The sequence below is a fragment of the Falco biarmicus genome, chromosome 1, assembly GCF_023638135.1.
Source record: "Falco biarmicus isolate bFalBia1 chromosome 1, bFalBia1.pri, whole genome shotgun sequence".
Lineage (NCBI taxonomy): Eukaryota > Metazoa > Chordata > Aves > Falconiformes > Falconidae > Falco > Falco biarmicus.
In genome coordinates this window covers 37,943,722-37,966,486 of record NC_079288.1, presented here as the reverse complement: position 1 = coordinate 37,966,486, position 22,765 = coordinate 37,943,722, and the positions used below count along the sequence as shown (strand labels likewise).

Here is a 22,765-nt window from a genome sequence, read left to right as displayed (position 1 = left end):
GATCCATCTAACCCAAAATCCCATGCCTTACACTGGCTAATAATAGATAATATGGGGAGAGAAAGAAATCTAAGATCTGGGGAGACACAAATACTTCCCTAGTACTTTATCTGTGCTCCTCATGGAACCTTTCCTAATGGTGCTTGGTTTTTTGAATGCTATTGAACATCAAGTTGATATTTCATAAACAAAGCTGTTGCAAGTCCAAAATCTCTTTCTGGTACATGCACTGTATGATAATGAGTCAAGAAGATTTCAAAGTGTTTAACAGTATTTTTAAAGAAATTAAACTTCCTGTAAACACCTTGGTACATTGCCAGAAAAATGACAGTTTGACAGTTACCTAAGTGTTCTCAGTGTTAGACACCATTATTTTTAGTTTAAAACACCTGCTGGAATGGCAACACTGTAATACAAGCATACAATTATATTTACTTGCACGTGATTTCTTTTCCTAGCACCCAACTTCTGTTCAAAAGAACCTACTCTTGAAAAGCCTATGAAGAAATACCACATATGTCAAACAAAAAAAGTGATGATACTGTAGGGAATTTTGAGTTTACAAAAACAAAACTACTAACACCACGAACAAAAGCACTACTCCTCCTCCTCCTATTATTCTGACTTAATTGCGGTATCATCTGCAATGGCAATGAGTGTGCAAGTGGCTTACATGCATGTCAGCAATTGCAAGGTGACACAGGTCGTAGTAAACACACCTTCTGAAAATATATGCTGCAATATTCTGGGTTACTTGGCTTGCAGTACTTACTGCTCTTACTTTCGTTTAACTGTGAAAATGTTTTTCTTATTGCGCGTTGTTATATCAAAGCCTAACATATGCCTTTGAATTCATGACATTAAAGAAAAGCTTTTTTAATTTCATGTAGCCCAAAGCTTAAGCAGTTTCTTAAATTTAAGATATAAGCTCATAATATTATCTCATTGTTCTGATGGTTTATTTGCTGGAGCAAGTTCTCATTCTGTGGCATCATCTGAATATACAAAAATGTGATGACATTGTAACCTTTGATAAAACACCTGTCATCTCTCTTCAAGAGTCAAAAGTTTATAGTGTATAATGAAGATCAGGTGATAGGAGGACTTGAAATTAGGAAAGAAAAAAATTTAATTAACATTAGCCCTAGTCTCAAAAGGAGTCAGTAACATATTCCAAATATTGTCATCTGTTTTCCAGTTTTAAAAATAACTGTTGTTTTTTACTTTAACTCTGGTTTGTGTAAGTGTAGTCTTACAGTTCCTAACAATACAGTAGCACACCATTCCTATAGATAGGATAATACTTAAGGTAGGGACAACAGAGCATTCTGCCAGTGCCCAAGATCCCCAGAACATTCCCCTGGGTGACCAAGGAACAGATTTGTTCAGTAAGCTACAGCAGCTAATAGAACAAGTAACATGGGAGACATGTCGCAGAATTGTTTTCTGATGATCCAGCATGCTGAAGTTCACTCACTGGCAGCCAAATAATAAGGCCTAAACTCTGATGGAGTTTGTTACACCATCTATCCTATATTGAATTGTTACTAGGAATGACTTTCCAGGAAGTCTCTATATCCTGACTCTACCCATACACCTTTGAATCAGGTGATCTTTGTGTTCTTTTTGTGTCCAGTGTGTTACATGATTTTGGGCAAGTCATTTGAAAGTGTTACAGGTATTATATTTACCCATATGCCTGTCCACCAAATTCTTCAGGTTTTATGCTACTTTTCCTCCCTTATTATGTGGGGACTACAAAAAAAGTAAGCTCTGGGCTATGAAGGTTATTCTGCCTATTGAAAATGGCTGAAAGAGCATTGAAACAGCAGCAACAAATGCAAATTACTAAATACATGCAAGTGTTCTAAATACATGCAGATTCTACAGAGATCTGTTTAATGTTCAAGCTTATTTAATACCTTAGTTAATGATACATTAACTATACTCACAGATAACTACCTTAAAACATACCATAAACACCAGCCAGGACAAATAGAACAACGTAGTGGTTTTAGAATTAATTACAGCTGCATGCCAACTCACTGAGATTTTTTTATTCATAGAAGTCATTCAGTTCAGGGGTTGCAGAAAGCTTAAAGCAAAAAACTTAAGCAAAACGAGGTTCAAAAGTTGGGATAAGAGTTTTGCATCCACAGAATACTTTCAATGCAAAAAAAAGCACAAAGAAGTTGCACTTGAGAAGGCTGTAGTGTAGACTGAGTGCCACTTCAAACTACCCCTACGGAATCTAAAAGATTTTTGAGAACATGAATACCTATTTTATAGAAGAGAAGAGATAAAAAAGGAGAAAATTGAAAATATATTTTTGTAATAATAGATACAATTCTCATTAATCCTACCACAAAAATATATTTTTAGAAAAATTCTATTTGTTAAGTAGAGTTGATCAAGTATCCAGGAACATATCTTTTGACAAGTTTTCGTCTAGTGTTAAGGTTAGTATTCTTATAAAGCCTCATTTGGCTACATTCCTCTAAAACCAGACATTACTTCTTAATAATATTTAGCTATCTTCCAGTTATTTTTCTGTCATAAGTCATATTTCTGTTGTTCTTCTGCCCATATAATGAAATCAAGTTACTTATTTCCTAAGAGTATTAAAGAAATTTCTACCTAAAATTCCAAAATTGTACACACCAGAGTCATGGCACATAGTTGACATTCATGCTTCTGTATTAATGAGATCTAGAAAAACTATAGAGTGTAGAAATGGATACAGAAAACCAAATCATTCCTTATGCAAGGCACCACCTCCAAGAACAACAGTGATATACAGGACAAGTTTATTCAAGGATCTAGTCTTTCAGCATGAAAAAAGGAAAAATCCTGGTAAAGGCTAGGATAGAAAAATATCAGTAAAAATACAACTGAAAATATCAGTAGTATGTCAGACTGAACAGCAAATTTTTAATATAATTTAAGAATACATTGAACAGTCTAAGTTGTTGAGCATCTACTGCACCTCTGCTGTCTCTTTACACTGAAAGTACTGTCCATCAAATCCTACTCCTCCCACCTTTTATCAGTTTTTTGTTCAGGACAAGCCTTTCCTATTGTGGTGGGGAAAGCCACAGCAGTCTAGTTTCTTTCAGAGAGAGTCTGTCAAAATCCTTTTTCCAAAGTAAAGTAGTTTCAGCATCTAGATTCATCTCCCTACATATTTCCTCACTTCTTGAAAAAAAAAAACCAACCACAAACCACCACCAAACAAAAAACCACACCAAAACCAACAACCAACACACATAAGCAATTTTCAACTTTAGCAGGCATGTCTTTCCTTTGTATGATATATATTTATTCCTGTTACCTATTTTTTCATGTGTCTGCATATATGTTCTAGTCTAAGTTAATAGTTTCTCCCAGCTTTTTGACCAGCACATGCACCAGCCTAACAACAAAAGCTGTTCTTGAGAAATGTTTCAAACATCATTACAAGTAATGTGATGTTAATAGTAATACCTTCAAGATGATTAAGTATTTGCTATTCACCTTGGAATGCTTTTCAAAGACAGGTACTTGGTATTTTTAGATTTCATGCATGATTTTGCCTGCTATACTATTAAACTGTTTTGGGTTTTATTTGTTAGTAATCCTGTCAAACTTTGTAGAACTTTTGGTATTCAAGATCACTTCCTATTTTCTCATTTCATGCCACACAATTTTCTTCGCTAAAGCTTGTCAAATGTTTCATATCACGTATGTTGAACCAATATCAAAATATTGGTTTGGGCAGATCTACAAACTGTTAAATCAGGTAATTTTGTTTCTGCAAGTGATGTTACTCAGAACAAAGCATAGCAGGAGAAAGACAAAATCCCCAGAAAAGTTGTCTTCCCCTTCTCTCATTTGTTTCCAGGCAGTATAAAGCTTAACATCCTTTGTCTTTTAAAATTACACACAAAGGAAAAATTGTCCAGGCTGGCAACTGATAGCTTGGGCATTATTTTTGTTCTCCCTTCTTCAAATTGGTGTCACTACAATAAGCTCGCCCTGAACTGTTAGCTATTTTCAGGACCTAGCAGTATGCAGAACTAGCTCATTTTTCTCTCAATTTTTACCATATTTGTCAATCATTATTTTAGCGCATCTTCAATAAAGGCAGAGCTCATGCATAGCATTTATCCACTTCTGTCAACAGGAAACACAGACATTACCATATTCATATAGTTTATTTGCTCAACTTCCACAGTTTATAAATCACCCAGATTCTTATAAAACTCTGTCAAGCAGTAAGTTATGTTTGGCATTGGACTAGTTTTATTTAATAGTTCTCTTCACCATAGATACTACACCAGGAAGCATTCTAGACTCAGCAACGCTATTATTTGTAGGGCTTTTTTAATACGTGGCAGCCTCAGTGTTGCAGTTCAAGTGATATACCAATGTAGGTACTTCTTATAGTTTACCTGTTGGAGCTGATTAACACTGTATTGTGTATCCAGCACACCTAGAACATGCCATCTCTACACACTAAAATTATGGATGTGTGTTTGGATAAAGCATAACAGTCAAAGAAGGACAGGTCAAAAGTAACCTGTTCTTTACGATAACACAGTAAGGCTCCCCCTGAAATGCTAGTAGTGTCTCTCTCCTTTTTGCCATATAAGTAGTAGTTTCAGGAAGATGACTGTTCTCATGTATTTCTTCTATGTTCTAATTTCTCCGCAGATCATAAAAAATTATCTGCAGAATTAAGTTTTATAGATGTGATATATGTCCAAGTGAATACTTGGACAGTATTTGCATACACATGGAAGCTGATGGATGATAAAAGTCTGAATTTCAATGTCGAATACCCTCTACAAGAGTCTTCAATGAGATCATAGGAGAGTAGCCCTTCAAGCTGTTAAAACACGATGTAAAAGCAGGCTTCAGTGTCACTCTGAAATAAACTAGGTGCTTACTTCATTTTATTCTAGATACTGGAATCAAAAGCAACATCTACAAAGATTTTTCAGAGTATATTGATATATTTTTTCCCCTTTGGGCTAGTTCTTTTTGATTTTTAAATCTGAAGAGCAAGGCAGGAAAAGTCTAGAATCACAAGAAACCAACTAACTCCTAGTCAGGTTCTAGATATAAATAAGACATACTTTTCTTAATATCTCTGAAAATGAAGAGAATTCAGGGCAATGCTTCTCTCCCGTCAAGAGGAGGTTACTAAATGAAAGTTTGATCTAGAAATTTGTTACAATAGGAAGGCACTAATGCCAAGAGCAGAATCTCCAGATAATGAAGTCCACATGTAGAAGAGTGAATGGTTAATCAGCATAGTACAGAGAAGAAAATGGAAGTGCAGTTGATAAGCTGTAAAATCACTACGGAAGATAAAAATAGGGAAACATTACTTACGCGATAAGCTATACCAACAAAGGGCCAATTCAAACAGTGCCAACAAGGATTATTGGAAATATAATTTAAGAGAAAATTCCATACTTGTAGAATAGCCTTAGACACATGGAGACAATGATGGAGGCACAACAGAAAGATCTAGACAAACTCTACAGAGCTCCAAAAATTAGGTAACAATGTTCTGTTTCTTAAAACAGATTTTTCTGGTCTGGTATTTCTCGTGACCTAGTATAATTGCTTCTCAAGCTTGTCACTTAGCTGCCTTCTAACAGGAAAAATCTTTGTAAAAGATTTAGTACTTATAATGCATATTTCATTTGCAGTAAAATTCAAGTATTTCTGAAAAGTTTTATCAAAATTCAGCTTAATTTCTTGACCATAACTTTTCTTCCCTTGGAGAATCCTGAAGTGCATGCAAATGGGATTCAACCATATAAGCCAAGCTTGTAAAACAGAGGGAATATTTTTAGTCATGATTTTGTAGGTTCAATTATAGAACTGCAGTGAGATCCTGCCTATATATGTAGGTTCATTTTTAATGAAAAAAATCACGTATGCAACTATGTTGGCATTACACAAGTCCAGTACAAAATAAACAACAGTGAAGAGAAAGTCACAGCTGGCCCTTTCTCCAGGATAGGGGAGTGGAGCTTTTCAGCGTAGAGAATTCACAACAGAGAGATCTGCACTGTGACAGACATCTTGTGTAAAGCTTCAGTACTTCCTTCCACTGAGTCTGCTTGTGGAGCAAATACTGCCTTCTCCCAACCTGTTCCTTCACTTTATCATTTTAGAGAAGTCTATATGAGTTGGTAATCAGTTATGAGATTTTTCAACGATTCCTTGAAATTATTATTTTAGGGGAAAAAAGGGAAAAGGAAATAGCTGCATACAAAGTGGTATCATACCCATACAAGCAACTAGAGGATGTCATGCATGATGCAGCTCTTACACTTACATGTGCTGTACACGACATTTCTTTAGTCTGTAAAGAAACTTTGATATAGATGTGTGTACTACACATAATTGGGGTGGGTGGGTGGGGTGTGGTTGGGTTGGGGGTGTATGTCCAATAAAGAAAAACAGTTGAGGCTGATTAACTAATCCTCTTCTGTAGAGGACTGCCAAAACCAGACCTGGCTGAAAGATCCCCTTTTGTAAACTTACCGAGAATCAATCAGATTTGAAACATTGTATAAAAATTTCTTGAAATAAATTTCCACCCCAACAACACTTAAGGTGATGGGCCTGCTGTAAAAGAGCAAGGATTCTGGTGTTCTGGACTACTCCAGGAACTGATACTGCTGAACAAACTTTCTAAATATAAAGCAACTGATGATATGTAAAGGAGTACAAGAGAATTAGAAGCATTTTAAGGTTAACTTTCTGATTTAACAGAATAGATTTTAATTCTTCCTGAAAGGCAGCTCTTATCAAACATAAACACAGCACATTTAAGGAACCACTAGATGATAGAATTGTTATGTGTTCCTACCCACAAACTCCCATCTCTTAAGCATCATGTTTTACAAGGCTATAAAAAAAAAAGTTCAAATGAAACCCTGTAAAGGTTAACTCAGGCAACCTGAATGTAACAGCAGACACATAGTTGCACATGTGTTAAGTGTTCATATAAGTTTTTCCATAGTTATGGTATTTGCAAGCTGTGAAAAACAGAAGCTAATAGCATTAAGGGGAATTAAACAGGAAGAGTTATTCATTGGACAAGGCAAATTAGTCATATAAACAAAAACAGAGAAAATTTTCAAGTTCCATACTAATTAAAAGCCATATTTGATTTTTTTTCTTTAAAAACTCATTCCTTCACAAATTCCAATTTTAGCTTCAAAACGTCCCAGGACTTGTAAAACATGGTGTCCAAATTAGCCATCCCTGTACACCAGGATATTACTACTGTCTACCTTTTTAAGTGATGTGTAGAGTAACAACTAAACATTTAGCAAAAGGCACAAAAACCCCAAACCTGCCATCATGTGAAAAGCATCTCCATTTCCCAAAAGTAACATTAAATAAACAAATCTGTCCAGTAGGGAAAACTATCCAAATAAAGGAATCATAGCTTCTGGCTTTTTACTACAGATTGGAAGTGTGGGAAAATCACATTTGGGACCGGGAACTCAGGGATTACTGCCTTGGGAGGGTAGGGAGGTAGCGGGAAGGCCAAACACAGGAGGGGAAAAGGAAGAGAAGGAAAGAGAAGTTGCACTTACTGTTTGGTTATCTTCATACAGCTTCAAGTCATACCCACTCAGCTCCACACAGAAAATTATTGCTGTAACCCCCTCGAAACAGTGGATCCATTTTTTGCGTTCAGATCTCTGTCCACCCACATCCACCATTTTGAAAGTCAGCTCTTTGAAGGTGAACTTATTTTCTACAATCCCTGTGGTCATGTCCCGAGAACGCAGAATATCTTCCACTGTAGGGATGTAGTCCAGTGCTGCAATCCTTTCGAGGTCATTTAAGTAGTATGCAGCATTATCCTCTAAGTGGTACTCATTGGAGCGGCAAAAACACTCCTGCACACCAGGGTCTGCCCAGAGCCGTTTCATGACGCCCAGAAGCTCAGGGGTAATCTCACCTTTGCTCTCAGCTGGGCCTGTCAGGGCAAAAAGCTGCACAGCATCATAGGCTCTGTCAGGATTGTGAAATTCTATCTTAAGGGTGGCTAGAGCCCGAATGATACGTGTGAGAGAGTCAATTGCATTATAGATAATCAGAGGTTTGTATTCCTTACAGGCCTCCAAGTTAAAGCCACCACTATGAATGATTTTCATCTGCTTTACAATAGTACTCTTCCCAGAATTGCTGGTGCCCAGGAGAAGGAGCTTTATCTCTCTTCGTTGTCGCTGACTTTCAGAGCGCAGGTGGCGGTCAATCCTACGGGACCGCCGCGCTGCCTCTTTCTCCTCAGAGCTTTGCCGACATCCCATGGTACAGCAGGCAGTTACAGAAGGGAAGGATTGGAGATTGTCTCACTCTGTTTGCGTCTCTGAAAAGGATCTGTGGTGTCTTTCAGCTCTCGTGCCAGGTACACCTTGAACAAAAAAAAGTCACTATCCAATTCCCGATGGTCCAAGATGCCTGTACCACCTAATTCAGTCCCAGCAGGGGTGCAAACACATGTAGGTATGCAACCACAGAAATAGTCTCTTCAGTAGATGTCATGGCACTCCCCTTTCCAGTGCATAAACAGTGGCACATTCCTGTTAATGAAGGGACACTTCCCTTTGCCACAGTTTGGCTAGATCCATCAAATACTCTTTTCTGTTCTGCATAATTATTTTGCTGCCTTCTGTCCAAAGGTAAGGAGCTGCACTTTCACCTTCTCTGCTCTGGCTCTTGTCTTTTGATTTTATTTTCTGGTTGCTGTGGTGATGCTGCTAGATAAGGCTGAAGCTTTCTTCAATGGTGCTGTACTCGTTTCTCTTCCCCCACTTCTTCAGCTGATCCAGTTCAGCTCTGTAAATCTGTGCTTTCCACCTGCCAAACAATGAGAGAAGAAATGAATGAAATGAGAGACTCTGCTTCCTTACTGCAAACCACTCACTTTCTCCTCCTCTTCTAGACTTCTAAACCTTTTATTATCCCAAACAGAAAATACAGATGGAAAAATATGTAAAGAAAAGCAAAATCTAAAACCCTAGCAAAAATGTAGGGACAGCTGAAGCTTGCAGACCTAAGAAAATGTGGTTTCTGAACAATAGTAAATCAAATCTCTCTTTCAGCCTTCTGTGTTTTATTATCTAAACCTACATGAAAACAAACAGTGCTGAGCTGTGCCCCAATTTCTCCCTCAGCAAGAGCTTATGGCAGTGCTGTTCCTGCACAGTCCTGTTCCGACTGGTTTTCCTGAAGCAAAAAATGAAACAGACTCACAACTACTTTTCCCAGTCTCTCTATTTATATCAGTATCTTGTACCCAGACAGATGTCCTCCTGAATTTTCTTTCATCTTTTCTGTTTGCACCGAACATTTAAATAACTCAGTTAGGAAGCAAAAGGAGGCTTTACTTCATGGTTTTGTAAAAGGGAGTGTTACTGATCTTTGCAGAACAGAATAACAGGTCTTCCTTCCCGTTGGAGAACAGTACTGTTAAACACGCTACCTGCATCCTGCTTAATCAATAAAGTGATGCACTACTAAACAAACTTTGTAAGCTTCCTTCCATAGCCAAGCTAAGCCTTATTAAGCCTCCTCTCTTCCATTTCTAATACAGGAAATTCTGAGATGCAGTAAAGTGAACAGTGACTACAAGGCAAACATTTCATACAAAATGCACAGGAAATGCTGCCCCAAGCAAGGGCTGACAGCTTTTCAGTGACTGTTAGAGCAATTATTCTTTCCCAAATTAGGGTTTAAGCCTACTAGTTGGAACTCTACAGAAGGCAACAGCAGGAAGCAGTTACCTCTCACAGAGAGAAAACACAGTACTAATACCTGATTGGTGGTAACTTGCCTCTTTTCTATGAAGGGCTTGCTGCTCCCACTAAGCTCTGAGCACAGTGGGCAGCAGAATCACAGATGTCATGGCTTCCTCGCTGTATTCTGGCCACAGCCCACTTTGGCACCTGTCTTGCTGCCTGTTTACTTGTGTCTAGAGGGTCTTCTGTGAGTATTTTCATAAACTAAACTACATGCCACAGATACTGTCAGAGGTAGTCTTAAGAAAAATTTCAGAGCTTACTAAAGTAGTACAACTTCTACTACATTTTAATAAGACTAAATCTCCCAAATTCCATCTTCAAAGTTGCCCTAGAAGCCTTTGGAAGTTTTTCCTGTGTGAACTTACTAGCATTTCAGCATAGATGTGACAAAGCATTAAAATACATATTGAGGGGGATGATTTCACATTACTAGGAGAGGGACAGAATGATCCAAGCCAGATATTGAACCTCTAACTGTTGTGAGAAAAGAAACTGAACTACGACTTCTTGCAGCCTCACAGACAAACAGTTAATCATAACAGGCAATCATTGTTAATCCCTTAACATCACAGAAAAAGGTATAAAGACTGGACAGAGTCAATGGATGACAGTTTTACATATTTGTTCCTGAAGTTTCCTGGTATGTTAGCCTAGGACAGTTGCACTTGCAATCACTCACTCTCAAATACTTTTACTGATTCTATATTTATCTTTAAATCCCCTTGTAACTCTAACCCTGCTTAAGGGAGATACGTAGCTGAACGTAGACCTGGTTACAATTCATGACTACCTGGATGAGTCAGTATAGGTCAGGACTGGTATATGGAGAAGAGCATTATATTTTAGTTAGAAATAGTGAACAGATGATTGTTGCAAACAATTGCAGAATTCCACAGCTGGAACTCTGACCACAAAAAGGTGAACACAAAGAAGCCCAGTATATGAAGTATATTGGTTAAAATGTACTTCAATATCCCACTCATTCCTGTCTTTACTTAGATTCCCAGAACACTATTAACATACACATTTTCAGAATAGCAGCTTTTACTCGGTTTTGAAGATCTCCTATACAGTATTTCAACTTCCCCTCTTCTTTCTTGCTCCCATTTAAACACACCTTCTTACTATATGCTCTTTTATTCTCCATGCTTTAACACCTGCTTGTAAATCCACCCCAGATCCACATGCATGAAAGTAATTAACCAGAACAGGACTTTTACAGTAACCAAATTCAAAACCTAACCATGACAATCTTATTCTCAGTTGTTCTAAAGTAGTTATCCAGTCGATACGTCACATCACCACTACATGACAGTTTGGAGCACTTATCTGTCGTCTTTTCTTGTATGGGCCACAGTGTACAAACAGGCTTGTAATTTAAGCATTTTAAGTACCTTAAATTTAAAGATATCTGAACCCTTTGCCCAAATGCACTGCGTTTTGCTGTTTCCTGGTCTAAAATTCTACAATAGTCTTAATATCAGCTGTATTTACCTTACTTCCATTTGCATGTCAGAAGGATGTTAGCACATGAAGAACAGATTAATCAGCAGAAAATTAAAGTAACAGCATACACATTACTAGAATGGTAATCAGCACAATTTTACTCACAATTTTACTCTAATGGATCAAAGTCATGAAAAGGAAAGCCCTCCAAAATGAGGAGTTATACTTTCTTTAAATAATTGGCTTTTTCCAACGGTCATAGAAGATGAAACGTAAGAGTTGAGGAGGCTGGTTTTTAATAAGTAACTTTCCATCCACACAGAATTAAATTACTGTACTAGATATCAGGCCAAATTCTTAATTATATAAAAACTAAAATTCTTATTTTAATTATATAAAAATTAGAGTTGGCTCCATTAATCACACTTATTCTGACATGTTCAGAACATTTTAAACTGTCTTTCTTTTAAGTCCTCATCATCAGAGGCTTCGTTTTCATGTCATTGATAAGACCACTAGTCAAATTCTTTGTGACATTTTCTATGGAAAATTTTTCATCTTTAATCATGGAGATGCAAGAAGCACATATGGGACTCCCTCTCCTTTTTTATTCAGGTTTCATCCTGAAAAAAAAAACCCAAGAGGCTTGCTGGAGACAGGCAGCAAGAGGATACATATTCCTGCCAAAATGCATCAGTACTTATGATGTCTGAAGATTTTATGCCCGTATAAGATATGCAGATCTTTTTTATACTTTATGTTATTGGCCTCAACAATCATTTATGACAGTTTGGTAGAAAGACACTTGCAAGAGAAAATTATTCTTTTCAGACAGCTTGTACACTCTGTAGAGTATTTCCTATTGCATATTTCCACAACACATTCAGATGCATCATTCATATCTCACAGTGGTTTAAGTAGCAAGTATTCTGCTTGCTGTCCATTAATGTGTTTAACACAGAAAAGGATAGAGTAGCACCTCCTTATTATAGGGAAGACCAGGAGTATGTAAGCACAGCATAAATGAGTTTTACACGGTTTAATTTCCTTTTTTTTTTTTTCTTTTTTGGCTTCCAGTCATTTCTATTGCATATATCATGATGATACTTGGATATCAATATTTCAAGTAGGAATAGTTAGGTGATTATATTATTGCTTTGGAAATAGTATCTACCATTCTGCTTTACAAATAGTTCACTACAGTAAGAAAGTTTGATTTATTTAAGTAAGTTTTACCACATACACTGAAAAGCACCTTCCATGCTCAAGTCACTACTTTTTAAAGTTCAGGAAAAGAATAACTTTACAAACCATTATGTTGCTATATTTTACTGTGCTGGCTACATGAAGATGAATTTTTCTTGGAACACGCTCAGAAAGTAAGGCACTCTAGAATTTGTTCTGGTTTTTTAGATCAGATTTCACATTAAAAATGCACGTTTCATAGCTGTAAATTTCTGATTAGATAAAAGTCTTTTCAGTTATACTAATGGAAAGCACTATTGCTTCCATTTACTGTTCACATTTCTCTCTAAACTTTGTTTAAAAAAACCCCAGACTTAATCTTTGAATGACCAGATTATACTGCGTATGTGTGTCTAAACTAATATATCTGCCTTCTCCTGAAGCTGCTCAAAATATTAAGAAAACATATTTGTTAAATCTGATGATATATATGGGCTCTTTGTCATGACTAAAATAGGTGTTTCTTCCCACAAGATAAAATTAACATGCCCCATCCTGAGCTAATACTGATCTATTTCAATTATCAAGTAAGTAATGCTAAAAAGTTCACTTTGGGAGTGGGGAGGATACTTGAGCAAAATTCTGCACTGGTTTATTACATTAATCTGTTGAAGTCCATTTAACTGAACAGCCTGTTCAGCACATTCCTCTGTCCATATTTTTGTGGCCAATAAAGCCAGTCGTTATTGTTGGTTTCATATCTAGCCTTGCTCTTTGCCCCTACCTGTCACTTCTGTCTTGCTCAAAATGATCTGTGTGTTTGTAAGCATAAACACTTATCCCTTTTCTCAGCACGTACCCAAGTAATGGCCGGGGGGGAGGAGGGAGGAGGAAGGAGAATGGCACTACAACAACACAATTCAATTGTAAAAATTTCCCTAAGGAAAAATCCCAGTATTGTCTCTTATTGCATTAGCTACTGGCACTTTATCAGGGAATGCAGAGCTACAGAATCTGCCTTGAAAAATGTTCCCCCCCCCCAAGCTTTTATTGAAAGGAGCTGGCTCCTAGGCTGAGAACAAAGCCAATGGCTGTTACTATCACAGTCAATATTGAGATTGTGCATACAGTATGCTGTTAGAAGCGGTAACTTCAGCTGGCATTGTAGGCACAAAGCTATATTCTCCCTCAAATGCAAGTAGTACCAGTAGTCTAATAATTTAGCTTCACCACCACTAGCCTGCACACCCAGAGCTTTAGAAGCCTAATTCTATTCAGCTTTTTACACTATTTCCATCCTAGTAGCCAGATGATACATATAATCTTTCCCCAGTAGGACCTAATTTAAGAAAATAAAACAAAGTTCAAAAGGTTGCAGTAAACTTTCCACAGCCGTTTTAGCTATAGTTGCCAGCAATCTTGGTTAATTCAGGACTGGTATTCTATTCAGTATTACAGAACGTATACTAACAGCGCAAGAAAACAAAACCTTACCCAAGCTACACTTTCCCTCCTTACTGGTTCTAATCGCTTCTTCTTTCTCTTTACTTATCTGAAAGTTTAGAGGTAGTGGACCTGCCTGTTTGAGCACTTACCCATGTAACAGCAAATGCAAGCAAATCTAGCAAGAAGTAGCACAGCACACTTCCAAGACTTACAAGTGTAAGCTAACCTAATGTAATCAGCTTCTAACGATTATACACATCCACAGAGAATTCTAGTAATTTAACGAAATCTTATTTTCAAAGGTTTTAATTTTCAATCACTTCTTACACTATTAACAAAAGAGAAAAAGACATGAGGGAGTATGATGTATCAGGAAATACCCAAGGTAGTTTACTGAGGAAGAAGTCAAGGGTTCTACTAAGCAGGCATCACTTTTTTTTTTTTTTTTTTTTTTTGAGTGGAACCAAGACTAACATGCATGCACTATAAATGCAACATTGAAATAACTTCACAGAAGTTAGTTTACTGTTTAATGTGTAGTGATTAAAGTGCATTTATTACAGAATGAAGTTGTTTTAAAACTCTGGCTGCAGACATTACTAACATTTACTAACATTCTCTTTAGACAAACATTGAAATCTGCAAGGAGGAGGAAAAAAAGCTGACAGAAACAAAAAGACTGGATGAGGTTTTTTTCTTCATGCAGCCTCTTAGCTGATCGCACAACTTTTTCTTCTGCAGTTGGCTGACATTATTATTTATGTTGCTGTTTTCCATTGCTTAACGCTTTGGGAAAGTACGTTGAAAATATCTCCATCAGATATCTATCTCTAAATAAATGTCTGGGGAAATTTTTCATATTAAAAAATTCTTGGGCACTTCTGAACAGAGCATTTGGGGGAAAAAATGAAATGTTTCATCCACACTAAAAGAAATTGAGAGCTTTTCTTTAAAATTCTGCTATACCTTCAAACTTTGGGGCAAGAACGTGAAATTCAACACAAGATGAGCTTTATGGTGTGGGTGTGCATTTGCCACTCTCATAAAACAGCAAGTTTAACTTGGTGACTTTAAAAAAAAATTAGTTTTAGTAGAGTAGCAAAAGGATTCCATTTCAAGAAAGCATTTTCCAGGCAAGGGTAATTGATCTTGCTGGTCTAGAAGCTTAAGAAAAAAAAAAAGAAAAAAAAAAGGAAATAGAAGATTTTGTGTTAAGAAAAAACAGAAACAATCTATCCACAAGAATGCCTGTGCCTCCAGAGCCAGAAGCATAAACCAAAGTTATGAAACCAAGTCATGAATTTTCTGCCTGCAAGTATTTGTGGAAACCCCTGATATTCCCCTCTATCCTTCTACATATAGGGTAAAAACCTATTATTGGTGTTACTCACTATTTTTATTGAATCTATGCTTCAACTTGACAGACAAGCTGTACAGACATCAATATGACCTCCTGTGATAGAATTAAGATTGTTTTGCTTGAAAAAAGTTATTTGAGAAACTTTAAGATATATTAAGGGGGAATATTCAAGTACTCAGAAGTTGTACATACAAATTATGGCCAAACTTTTAGTTCTATATTAAGGCACTATAATTGCATCCAAAACAAAGGGTGGGTCAGATCTAATAATTGAACAAAGAAAACATAGCAGAGAAAGCTGTTTTCTTTCATGGTTTATTTGTTACAGAAGTTAAAATGCATATTCTGTTAGTCAAATGAGCGAAGAAAGAAGTGTCATGATTTAATTAGCTGAATGTTTGGCTGGACACTGCTGCATTCTACCCCTCTGTCATGGTGATTCTTTGTGATGTTAATTAACTCCCTTAAGCCCATCTTTTCACAGATGATCTCTGCTTGTGATTTTCATTTCTTAGATGCCCAACTTGAGACGCTGTGATCAGGAAAATGCAGCAAGTTTTCAAGTAAAATGAGCCTGAATGGTAGCTATGTTGTATATATTCAAATATTGAAAAAGACATCTTTTTTTCACTTGATCCATCTTGAGACTTTTAAGAAATCTTAAACCATTTAAGAAATAGGGCCTAACCTCTACACTAACTTCCCAAGGCAGACCTAAGAAATTAATTAATGTCTGTGCAATAGACAAAAAATATGAGAGTAATAACAAAGTCATATCGATAGCACAGTCTAGCTGAAGTACATTACATATCCAGACCACACACACAATAACCAGTACAGAATAATGGAAGCTGCTGACTAAGGAAAGGGTTCTTAAAGGAAAGTCAGATCAAGTAGTTATAAACCAAATCATCACATACATGTGGGCAGGTATGTGTGCATGTCAGGGATAATCAAGGTTACTGAAGAAGGTATAAGGACAATGATTTAAAAGAAATTAATAATATTCAGAAATCCTCAGTCCAGGGCAGGGAATGAGAAGGGCATTGGCCAGAACTAGTGCTGTACCATGAGCCCCTTACCACCAGCACTGACTGTTAAAATCCAACGGACAACTGCTTCCAGCATACTTCCCAGAAAGATAGTTGGTAAGTCCATTAGGTTCTCATCTGCTGATTCTCACTGTGATTTTATAGAAATACTTAAATCTCTAGTGTAAAAACTGAGCTCAACTGTTAAAATTGCCACCTAGGGATACATGGCAGAAGGAAGTTTTACAAGGAAATAGCGGAGAACCCAAGGAAAACGGCTTGCTGCTATTACATGTAGTCATAGACCTAGCAGTGTGTAATCTAGATTTAATTGATATATAATAGAATTGATTTTCTGCAGTGAGATACTATATTCATAGGTTTAAACATCACATCTTTGTCTATTGTTTGGAAAACATCCAACATACTTCAGCAGTATTGATGAAATACAAGTTATGCTAGTTAGTGGTACCCACTAGCTAAGCATAACACCCCATCAAAATTTAGCATACAGATTTGATTCAAGTTTTAGGAAAACAAAAGAACCTATAGTGAAAACAAAGTATTCCTTATAAACTGAGTATCAAACCCCTGCTTTTCAAAAAAATAGATTTTGATCTTTAGTTATTAGCATTGAAGTTTGCACCAGCTCAGCGGAGATCTAGATCACAGTAGAATACAAGAACCTGTTAGTTATTTTTCTTTTAACTATGCACACCCCACTTACTCAGGAAGTTGGAAACATTAAGTCCTATAAAGCACTAATACCTAAATACTTGGTGGGTATTTAAATCATGACCTATATTTTAGCAACATTCACAAATGAGTGAAACCGAGAAGCATCAACGCAACCAGTACAGAATACTGATTCTTGAATAGAGCCAAAAATACAACAGTGTATTATTCTGAGTCGTGTTGCTGAAAATCCAGAGTGGTGTCAGTGACTGCTTATGGAGTTGCCTATGCTTCATAGTGGTTTAATTAAGACCAGATTCTGCCACAAGTCATTTTAGAGGTGACCTTTAGACTTCCATAAAGAATTAAGTATTACAAGAATATTACAGTGCGTCTAACAGTGGGTGTGCAGAAAATCATGGCTTCTAGATGAAAGTGAGAAGAAACAACACACATAGCATCTGCTTTAGGGACATACAAACATCAGACTCATTTAAAAATCTGTAACAAAGCAACAAACAAAACACAGTACCCACTCAGTGTTTTGTAAGCACCTCAGGTGATGACAGTAGCATAGGTTATGTCTTCATTAGAGTTGCTGTTTAGCTTTTCTCATTGGTGTTACCATAGCTCTTATATGGGTGATTCATAAGCTAAGACTCACATACCACCGGCTTGCTTTTTCATGGGTCTTACAGAGCTTAGGGAGATTACTTTATTACATAAAAAAAGATAGTAAACATTAGGTTTGGTCATTAATATAGTGGAAAATTTCCTATCGCTCATTCAACCTTATTGCACACAATACCTTATGAAAGCATAAGGAAATTTTGGTAGTTATAAGCAAATGAGAGTTAGAGGGATTTGAAACAGCATAACAATGTAGCCTTGTAAATGGAGTTTCTCTTCCTGTGCATAAAAGGTCACATAACAGAGCAAAACCATGCTTGTCTCAGGCCGTTACAGTAACAGGTACGAGCTAATCAGAGGTCAAAATCAGAATCTCTGTAGTAAGAACTTGAGAGCCTGGGTACAGATAACAGTATCCTGAAGACAGTAAGTTTCTTTAATGTGATACAGAAAAGCAGCCAGTGAACGTTCAAAGACTGAATGTCAAGGCCCAGACAGAGGCAAGGAGAAGGTGCTCCAGTAAATGGGAACCATAGCAAAAATAGACAAGTTTTATCTATGGTGATGGCTAGGAAAGCATCTTTGAGACTTGATAGAGACATAAATCACAGTAGTTCTGCTTGTTCATTTTGAAGGAAAGAACCAGAGGAAAGGCAAGAATTAAGACAAAGAACAAGACAGTAAAGTCACAGAAGCTAGGTAAGATCCCTAGGGTAAACAGAAAGGGTCTGTAAACACAGGAACTAAGAAACTTCTGTATTCATGAAAAGAAGAGGGAAGGGATAGCAACAGAGAAAGGAAAGACAAGCTGAGAAGAGCAGATGGGCGCATCTTGCTATATTACATGGGCAGAAATCAGCAGAAATCTATATAGGGAAGAAAAAAGGCCAGTGGTAGTAGGAAAGGTTTGACTCAGAAGCTGTAGAGATGGATCTGTACCTGTGGAATTTGATTACAGTAGGAAAAAGGAGGAAAAAGACGAAAAAAAAAAAGATAAAAGAATAAATCCATGGTGGAAAAAGTCACCTGGGTTATCACACTTTCACCAGAATGGTGGAATTTGCTAGAAAAAAGGCATTGCTGAGAGTGAATCAGGGCTGGAAGTTGGCAAGAGAGACCTTGCAATGAGAGGCAGAGCAAAAGGCTTTGGAAGGAGGAAAGCAAAATATGGGAAACAGTTTCAGCAGAAGTAATGAACACTGAATTCACAGCAAGGCTGAGCAAAAGCAGAGGAGGAGTGGACTGGCGATGTGACAGTTAAAGCTGGGAACTAAGCAACAGAGAATGAGTAATGTTTCACAGAGAACAAATCAAAAGAACCTTGGTGAATGGAAAAACAGGAAAACAGACATAGGTTGAATGAGTATGCAGGAGCAGCAAGTTATCAACATGAGATAGTCAAAAAGGGAACGTAGGAGATTTATGAAGAAAGAACAGCATAGGGATGTTTAGAGACAGTCACTCAAAGAAAGCATGAGAGGAATGAGCAATCTGATGCAGGAAGAGTATCAAAGAACTGGTCAAAATGGGAAACAGTAGGAGAGGAAAGGATTGTGAAAGAATAAAGCCAGTAATTCTCTAATTTAGGGATGGACAAAGAAAACCTGACAAACCTGCTGAAGTTATCAGCCTCACAATAAGATATAAACATGTATTAATATGCTGTTCTTCACAGAACAAGAGGAAGAAAGGAAGAAAGTGTGGATATCAGCATAACAGGCAGGGCTGTTATCAAGGATGAATTTGATACGTAGGGTAGAAAACAATTTCCAGCCTTAGGCCACATTAAAGTTAAACATATGAACTGTGTCAGAAGGTGTCGAAATCAGAACCGTGGATCTCCTAGGTTCCATCTTAACAACTCAAATTAAACATGATTTTATTCACAGAAGGGGAGGTGAGGAGTGGAAGAAGTATTAGACCACAGCCCAGAGGGGGGTGCGGGGAAATCCCAAGAGGCTAAACAGAATCCACAGTGTTCTCTCAAGTGTGACTCATGGGAGAGGACTTGTATGCTACCAAGCACAGATTACAGCTGCAGCCTACGTCTCATTCTGCTTCTCTTTTGAAATTCAGAAGCTTTGACAGTCTTACAATCCTGCTGCATGCAAGAGCTTCAGCAGGTACATATCAGACAGCTGAGCCATTGCTGTAGTTACTCTTTAATTCAAAGGCCTTTTTTTTTTTTTTTTTTAATAATCTGAATATGAAGGAAGTTATGCATGTTCTGGTTCGAGATGAAATTGCTTTGGACTGAATCCAAAACACAGATCTACCTCACAAAAGAACTCTGCAACCGGAAACATTTCAGTACAGCAGTACAATGGTTAACTAGCTCCTAGTTTCAAAAGCTAAGCTAATACTTTTTAATAATATTTTGCCATCTAGACTATATAAATTAAGCTCTTTTTCACTCCCAATAAAGCAAAAAGGCCTTAGCATCCTGATGCCTCAACTTTTTCAGCTACCATTTCCCTCTACCAACATCCCCTCCTAAACAAAACAAAAGGCCTACAAATTGCTGCTACCATAGAGAACCTAACATCCTTTTCAAGGTTTAACAGTTACTAGGCCTTCTCTTCAGTCTCTTCTTTCCAGTCCCCCATCTCTGGAGGGATGGTCACACCTTCCTTACACTCCAGCTGCAGTTACCCCAGATACACGCCCACCACTGCAAGCCAGAGGGATCCAAGTTGCTTCGTGCAGGCTGCTAACTAGGATTATGAGCTTGTTATGTTGAGCATACATTGAATGTTAGAGAACACCAGAGTGGTTAAGTTTCTTTCATCAGACTTCAAAAATGTCTTTTAATAAGCTGATAGCAGATGAAGTGAGAGATGGTGCAGATTTAACTGTCTGAAGAAACTGAAGGCCGAATTTATCCAGAGAATGCAGAGCAGCAGATGCTTGCGCTGCTCTAGCATCTCTAGCAATGTTCTCAGTGTGTTTTTCATCACTCATGCTCTGGAGAGTTGAAGTTTCTTAGGTAATGTTAGTTTTTTTCTCTTATTCAACCTTGGTTTTCTACTGAGATCAAGAATATTTCTACTTGGCACTAAGTAATACTACAATATGAACTAGAGGAACTTAAGTAGTTGTGGTGAAGTGGCAGCCTATGATAAGTGACACTTTGGAGTGAGAATATTCATAGTTCACCTTCAACAAAATAAATAGCACTGTCATTGTTTAAGGGAAAAATAAAAAAAAACCCAAACCCTGTAAAGTGCTATGGTGGTGATCCACTTACCATAAAAAGAACCATTTTAATTGACTTCCGTGGGTTTTGCAATAAGCCTGTATCCAGTTTTGAACAGGGTGTATTTAAAAACATTGCAAGCAGGATACCTAACTGCTAGCAATGTAGACAGTTTTAGTGACGAAAATTTAGTATTTACTGCGTAATTCATACTCTTCTTATATATGAATATCTACAGCTGAAAACATCTGTAAAAATAGATACAAAATTGAATAGTCCAACTTTCAGCTCCCCATTTTTATATGATCTCATCATTATTGTGTTACTAGTAGATATTGAAGCATGATCCAGTATCATTGTGTTTTCAGATTAATTTCTTCCCTATACGCACATGTTCCAATCCTGGCTTCTATTGGCATTCACCACATATGTTTGTTCACAGGTCTAGGCAACCTTATAAGAACAGAAGCCACATTTGACCACGTAGATTTTGAGTCATACTATGACAAAACCCAGTCAGGATGGCTTCACATATTCATAGGGTTATACAGATTTTGTCAGTATTGCGGATCACATTCATATCATTCTAAGAACAGATTTTTGTTTATTACAGAAATAGAACAGTAGGTATTATATATTGGATAATATTTTTAAAATGCATAGGTAATAAAATAAGCTGCTAAAAGCAAGTCCATCTTTTGAAGAAGCTTGCATGGACTTTTAACCTGGGTATTTACCGTAACATAGGAGTAGCGTGATTTACATTTGGCTGGGCAAAAGTTGTTATTTTTCAGCCTCAAGCAAGTTTTAGTTATTTTTCCCCCAAACCTGAAACATCTAAATAATAGATGGGTTTAATTTGTTAGAGATAAGCCAAATTCCAATAACATTTTCTCTTGTGCTTTCATTATTTTTCAGCTGTGCATTGCTAACTGTACTACTATTACTAGTATCAGCAGTTGTAGCTCCAAATTTTGTAACACATACTAATGATTCTTTTGGTGTTCTATTAACACTGCTGGTACTTTTGTATGTACACATGTGCATGGGGCAGGGGGAGGAGACAGGTGGAGGAGGGCAATTACTACTCCTATTCAAGTGTGTGTTGCAAGGACATTTTCAGCACTCAGAATTTTTTCCCTGATTACAAATTTTTTATTCCCTATAGTCCTGCAAATTCCCTAGCCACGCAACCACAATTTCTGTATCTTCACCAAAACACAACAGCATTTTTACCAGTTCTTTAGACTTCAAATTGCGTCTGCAAATAATCCGTCTCTCCTATTATACACGTTCTCCTATACTGAGGTCAAAAAAATTTCCCTTTTGTATCACACCTCAACTAGAATGGTCTCCTCTTCTTTAAGGTACCTAATTAATTAGATCACCATTTTATGACCTTTATAATTTCATTCATTTTGTTTGAAGTAGTCTTTTGAATCAAATATTAAGAACTGATAGGTTGATTTACGATACTATATCTACTGCTACTGTTAATAGTAATAAAAACAAACTTTGCAGGGTTTTCCACATGAGGCAGTCCTACCAGCTTAAGTGAGAGATTCACAAGCCAGACAAATGTATGACAATAACCACACAGTACGGGTTTAACACAGCATTTCAAATGGTTGCTCTTTTGTTCTTTTTATTCTCAGCGACATCTCTCCTTGACTCAGATAGCTGTGGCGCTAAAATTATCTTAAAGCTGAAAGGTTCTAATCAAGCCTTTCGTTTATTCATTATTCAGCAATGGATCCTTAGTTATTAATTTCTCACATTACCAAAAAAAATTACTTTGGTAACACTGTATCCTACTATTAAGATGGTACATAAAGCTGAAATTTTACCCCTGATAAGAAGCCATGAATTGCTAGCTATTCTAGTTAGCATTCTGCACTTCACGCACGAGATATGCGGGAAAAAAAGCTGATGACTTACCACTTTATTTCTTTTTGCTCACTAAAAATCAGCT

At 37.0% G+C, this 22,765-nt stretch overlaps 2 protein-coding genes across 2 annotated transcripts in view; one reads left to right on the top strand and one right to left on the bottom strand.

Annotated features, from left to right (window-relative positions):
• RSPH14 (radial spoke head 14 homolog) overlaps positions 1-22,765 on the top strand; it is a 94,917-nt gene that overhangs the window by 41,864 nt on the left and 30,288 nt on the right. The window lies entirely within an intron of this gene.
• Positions 1-22,765, bottom strand: part of GNAZ (G protein subunit alpha z) — a 71,981-nt gene that overhangs the window by 31,576 nt on the left and 17,640 nt on the right. Inside the window, exon 3 of the mRNA XM_056323574.1 lies at positions 7,608-8,880. Within this exon, the coding sequence (XP_056179549.1) occupies positions 7,608-8,330 (723 nt within the window). The 5' untranslated portion in view covers positions 8,331-8,880. The remainder of the gene's footprint in view (positions 1-7,607; positions 8,881-22,765) is intronic.